General features: G+C 41.5%; 1 protein-coding gene across 1 annotated transcript in view; it reads left to right on the forward strand.

Moving 5' to 3' along the window:
- LOC109971040 (unconventional myosin-XVIIIa-like) overlaps positions 1-5,950 on the forward strand; it is a 233,547-nt gene that overhangs the window by 79,253 nt on the left and 148,344 nt on the right. Inside the window, 2 exon segments of the mRNA XM_020619059.1 lie at positions 1-88; positions 5,179-5,265. The exon segment at positions 1-88 is cut by the window's left edge and continues 15 nt beyond it. Of these exon segments, the coding sequence (XP_020474715.1) occupies positions 1-88; positions 5,179-5,265 (175 nt within the window).

Below are 5,950 nucleotides of genomic sequence, written 5' to 3' on the forward strand. Positions count from 1 at the left end.
GGAGCTCTGCCACAATTACACCCAAGAGAGGCTGCAGACCCTGTTTCATGAATGCACTTTCATCCAGGAGCTGGAGAGATATAAGGAGGTGCCACTGGCATTACAGAGCACACTAAGCAATTGCATGGACAAAACATAGACAAATAGCACATTAGCATTGACAGAAAATATCATTAAAATATATTTTTACATGGTTTTATTCAAATGATAACAAAATGACATTTCTTTATTTACTGGCTCAACTCTAGTGGCATGTACTGCTATGCCAAAGAAATTCCACAGCAATGAAAGTTTACATTTAGACACTGAATAATCTGCAAAACACAAGTGTTGAACAATTTCCTTTGGGACTATTACTATTGCAAGGGGAAACTATTTCACATCAAGGTCTTGGACTCCATTCACCTTCATTGTTTTGGGAGGAAGCTGAAACCTCAATTATCTCCACTCATCTGATTGGAAAAGTGCCGCTAAAGTTAACTGCGAAAAACTTTATATGTACAGATTATGTTTACACAAAGAGTGAAGCATCATGATCTTAACATTTACAAAACCAAATTCAGGCATATTCACATGTTCAGAAATTACAGAACCCAAGAAGATCAATCCAACTTTGGTACTGTTTGACAGTTCTCCATCCTAGGGCTGTACCCAATTAAGGATTTTGCCAGTTGACTGGAGTCAGCTTTTCAGTGCGACTATTCATTCTTTTTCTTTGTCTTCATATACATATATATTAAAAAAAAAAATTCCCCACCCACCCTCCACTTTAGGGCGGTCTTGTATTCCTTCCTTCAAGCTCGGGTCCTCTACCAGAGGCCTGGGAGCTTGAGGGTCCTGTGCAGTATCTTAGCTGTTCCTAGGACTGCACTCTTCTGGACAGAGATCTCAGATGTTGTTCCTGGGATCTGTTGGAGCCACTCTCCCAGTTTGGGGGTCATAGCCCCCAATGTTCCTATTCCCACGGGGACCACTTGTGCCTTCACCTTCCACATCTTTTCTAGCTCTTCTTTCAGCCCTTGGTATTTCTCAAGCTTCTCGTGTACTATCAGAAAATCAACTGGCCTGAATTTTAGTGATGATTTTGATTACATTAACATCATTACTGAAATACAAAAGAGTGATAGGAAGATGTTTCTGAGCATTTAAAAGTCAATAAAAGACATCTGCATATGATGCAAGATTTAAAGAGCCCATGACATTCCAGCTATATTTGTAAGGTTAAATCTTGGGTATCTCTAGATTGGGATAAGGATAATGGAGGATAATCAATTTCAGAATGCTAAAACCAAAGAGCCTCTTCCTAAAAACAAGAGGATAGTTCATGAATGCGCACACCTCCTGCTGCCGGTGTTGTGTCGAAAGTGGATAGCACAACGAACCACAACAGTATTAATTAATTAGAATTTCTCCTCCATAGATACGTAAACAACAGTATATGTACCAATGGAAAGAGATGTGTAACATTGTAATCAAAGTGGGTAGTTGAGAAACCCCATATTTTAACTAGCATAATGCAGAGATAACTTCTCCAGCCTTACAACAATTCTCTAACGTTACAGAAACAGTGCAATAATAGACATGCAATGTGTTTATTTTAAACTTACTGTTAAGTCCCACTAAGTAGTGGAAACATCACTCCCTTTCAAGTAGCTCCAAGATCGGTAAATCCAACCAGTGGTCACTGCATCTTCCCCCACATGACCATATACAATCCCAAAGTAGTGAAATTAATTCCAACAGGTAGCATGGCATCATAGATCGTTAATCCTCTTGATTACCCGCATCAATCACATCACATGCTCCAGGGGAATCCAGCATTGACGGGCTGATCAATCACTGCCCTGGTGTGCTTCACTGGCCAACTGATCATAGGTTAGGCCCGGTCAGGTAAAACCATTTAGAGGAACATTCCCAGACATGCAGTTACGTTAGGCCCTGTATTTTTCTCCACATGATCTGGTCACAATGCAGGCAGCAGGAGATAAAGTATAGCCATAAAACTGTGCAGTTGAAAAATTTCACTTTTAAAATGGCACCTTTGGATGTCCGGCAAGCTCACATGAATGCGCAACTGCCTGGAGATTCAAGGAAATCCTTTAACTATCACGTAATACTTTATATTGTTAGAAAAATAATAATAATAAAGTTTATTTATAAAGCACTTACCAACTCAGAGAGCACTAAGTGCCACATCAGGCAATTAGAGCCTATATAATCAAAGAAAATCAGAATCAACTAAGTAAACATATGACAGGCACATACATTCATTGATCTATAGCGTAATTCCTGTCCAGTCTGACACCACTCAGAAGAACTAGGAAATAAAAGCCTAGAAAACTCATAAAACAGGTTAAGCATGAAAAGCTTGTTTAAAAAGATATGTTTTCAGAGCTGACTTAAACGGAGCCAGTTCATTTATAGACCATAAATCCAAGGGCAGAGCGTTCCACAGTACCGAGCCGTACACGGCAAAGGCCCGACCTCCCCATTTCTTATAATGAGAAGGAGGGACAACAAGGGCAAGGTGACCTGACGACCGTAGGGATCTCCGAGGAAAATATCTGGATAAACGGTCTGATAGATATGCAGGGGCAAGGCCGTGCAAAGCTTTAAAAACATAGAGCACGATCTTAAATTGCACTCTCCATTTCACAGGTAGCCAATGGAGGGACGCTAAGATTGGGGTAATATGAGCCAACGAGTGTCTGTAAGCAAACGGGAAGCTGCATTTTGCACTAACTGCAGCCTAGACAACGATGACTGGGACAGACTGGCATAGAGGGCATTACAATAATCAATCCGGGACGTCATGAAGGCGTGAAGGGCTTTCTCTAGGTCAGTGCGAGAGAGAAATGATTTTACCTTCGCTAACAATCTTAACTGGTAAAAGCTCGTTTTTACCACAGACTTAATCTGGCTATCAAAGTTAAAATTTGTATCAAATATAACTCCCAAATTCCTCACCGTATTAGAGCATGGGGGGCGCACAGGTGCCTAGATCTGACATGGTCACAGCTGGGTGGGGACTAATGACAATATATTCATTTTTATCTTCGTTTAAGTAAAGGAGATTTTGATCCAGCCAGATTTTAACATCGCATATACAGTTCTGCAATGCAGCAAGCAAGCCTGATTCGGGGGTACCAAAGGCATATAAATTTGGATGTCATCAGCATAAAAATGAAAAGAAACATTATGACTGGATATAATAGACGCAAGAGGTGACATATATATATATAACGAGAATAACAAAGGAGCAAGAATGAAACCTTGTGGAACACCTGAGATCAAAGGAGCAGTGCTGGAGGACTGGTCACCAATCATGACCATTTAAGTTCTGTTTGTAAGGTACGATTCAAACCAGTTTAAGACCTTACCTCCCAGGCCAAAGAGGTGCTTTAACTTCAAAAGTAAAATAGAGTGGTCTACCGTGTCAAAGGCGGCTGACAGGTCGAGGAGAGCTAGAACGACAGGGCGTCCCGCATCCAAAGCCAGTGCGATATCATTATGCACTTTGATTAACGCGGATTCAGTGCTATGTTTAGATCTGAATCCGGATTGAAATTTGTCGACCATTTCTAGCCAATCTAAGTGGGCTTGGAGCTGGGCAGACACGAGCTTCTCCATAACTTTAGAAAGAAAAGGGAGAAGAGATATCGGGCGAAAATTTCCTAACACAGTTGAGTCAAGGTTGGGCTTTTTGAGCAATGGTCTAATTATCGCATGCTTCAGAGTCTGAGGGAGTAGTCCCGAGCTCAAGCAGGAGTTAATAAAAATGACCAACCAAGGGCCAATGGTGTCAATCGACTCTTTAAAAATCTTTCCAGGAAGGGGATCCAGAGGGGAAGCTGCAGATTTCAGCTGACGCATACATTTCTTAAGTTGCACAATGGATATCTGTGAAAACGAAGTGAAAGTATGGGAGGGGTGGGAGACAGATAGGATATAGGAGGAAGGATGCGGGACACTCTGCCTGATGGACCTGGTCTTTTCATTGAAATGCATTAAAAACTCATTGCAAACAGTATTTGAGGTCTCAAATACAGCACTAGAGGGCTTAATAACTGCATTAACGGTCTTAAACAGTACTCTAGGCTGATGACTATTCTCAGAGATGATGTCGGATAGATATTGAGACTTAGCTGCATTCACCGCTCTCTGATATGCCAGACGAGTGTCTCTCAAAATGCCTAGTGAGACTTGCAGACCGCCCTTCCTCCATCTACGTTCTGCCTGTCTACAATGTCTCTGATGGGCACGAGTAGCATCATTAAGCCAGGGCTGAGAGTTGCTTCTAGGTCTTTTCCTCCTGGCTGGAGTAATAGCATCCATAATCCGGACACAGGTGGAGTTGAACTCAGATAGGATGGTCTCTGGAGATGACGGGACCTGCTGTATTCCAGGGGAGTAAAGACCCAAGGCCAAAAAGGCAGCAGCGAAGTCCGATGATGTAGAAGATGTAATCATCCTGCAGTTCTGGAGGGGGGCCTTCGGGCAGAAAAAAGTCTTGTGAGTGATAGTTTGCAAGACTTGTATAAACCGAGCTGCTTCTGTATAGAAGTACTAGAACATACGTCCACCTCAAATTCACAATTTTAACATTGTAGATAAGTCAGAAAACACGGAAAAGCGTGGCATGGGCTCTTTAGATTTCAAGTCTGAATTGGCGATAGACTATATAATGTCGGGAAGCCATATGGATTTGTTGGAATAATGAAACAAACAGCACACTTGTAGATTTCTGTTGAATCACTGCTCTTATAGGCATTTTTTTTTTCTACTGAGACATGGTTATAGCCTGGTTTACCAATAAGTTTGAGCATCTCTCAGTTAGCTACAACGCATGTTGTTACTGAAAGTTTGATGCATGCCAGGTTGTACTGCTAACACTTTCTCTTATTTATAATTTCCCTTCCATTGAAGGGGGAAGTATTGAGCAAATTGCTGCTTGGCACATCAAAGTGATGAGAAGAAAACGACAAACATTCCGGAGGCTAGGGCTACCTTTCTATTGTAATTGCATACTAGCTGACAAAAATAAAATCTAAAGTCTAGTAATGGCTTATTTCATACAAGATAGCTACACATGTGATTTACTGTATTGAATATTCCATATTCTGCTTGTAAATCTTCTGCAGATTACTAACTATAACCCTTTCCCCTTCCTGTGTCTAGGAAAACATAGAGCTAGCTTTAGATGACATAGAGTCTGGTATCTCACTGTCCGTCGCAGCTGTTGACCAAGCCTCAACCCAAGCTCTGGTAAGCACAAGAAACCTCAGAACATTCTGTTTCATCTCTGTACACGTTTTAGTTTTGTTCTGTTCATACCTGAAACTATTCATTAGAAATGTGTGGTTTTGATAACAGTACATCTTAAAGAGTAACTACACCCTAACTTATTTTTTGCACTGCACACATAATCACAGCGTTTTATGGACAGATGATGTTGATACAGATGACTGGCTGTCATGATTCTGTCCCACTGCTTCTGGTCTCCTGCTTTTATTTTGCTGAAAAAAACTTAGAAAAAAATCAACTGGACATAGATTTCTAGATCGAAGACGTTTCACCTCTCATCCAAGAGGCTTCGTCAGTTCTGACTGACTGGTGTTGAGCCAGAGATATTTTCAGTCCTTTGAAGGCCAACAATGTCCCTTAACGACTGAGTCGTTACAGCCAAGTATCGGTGAGAGTCGTTACCTGTCTTTGGATCCTCCCCTGTCAGCCTATTGTCCTGGTGGGCATGTTTGGGCAGAGATCTCAAAGCAGGTAGATGGAAAACAAGTTGTGTCTTAGTCCACCACCCCTATTTAGTGAGGGGTGTTCTATTTTTTACAAAAATAGCTTCCTTGACTCCTCTCTCAAACCAGTGATGTTCTCTGGAGAGGATCTGGACTTCACTGTCCTCAAAAGAATGTCCTTTGTCCTTCAGGTGGAGGTGGAC

Source organism: Monopterus albus, unplaced genomic scaffold (genome assembly GCF_001952655.1).
Source record: "Monopterus albus unplaced genomic scaffold, M_albus_1.0 scaffold214.1, whole genome shotgun sequence".
Taxonomy (NCBI): Eukaryota; Metazoa; Chordata; class Actinopteri; order Synbranchiformes; family Synbranchidae; genus Monopterus; species Monopterus albus.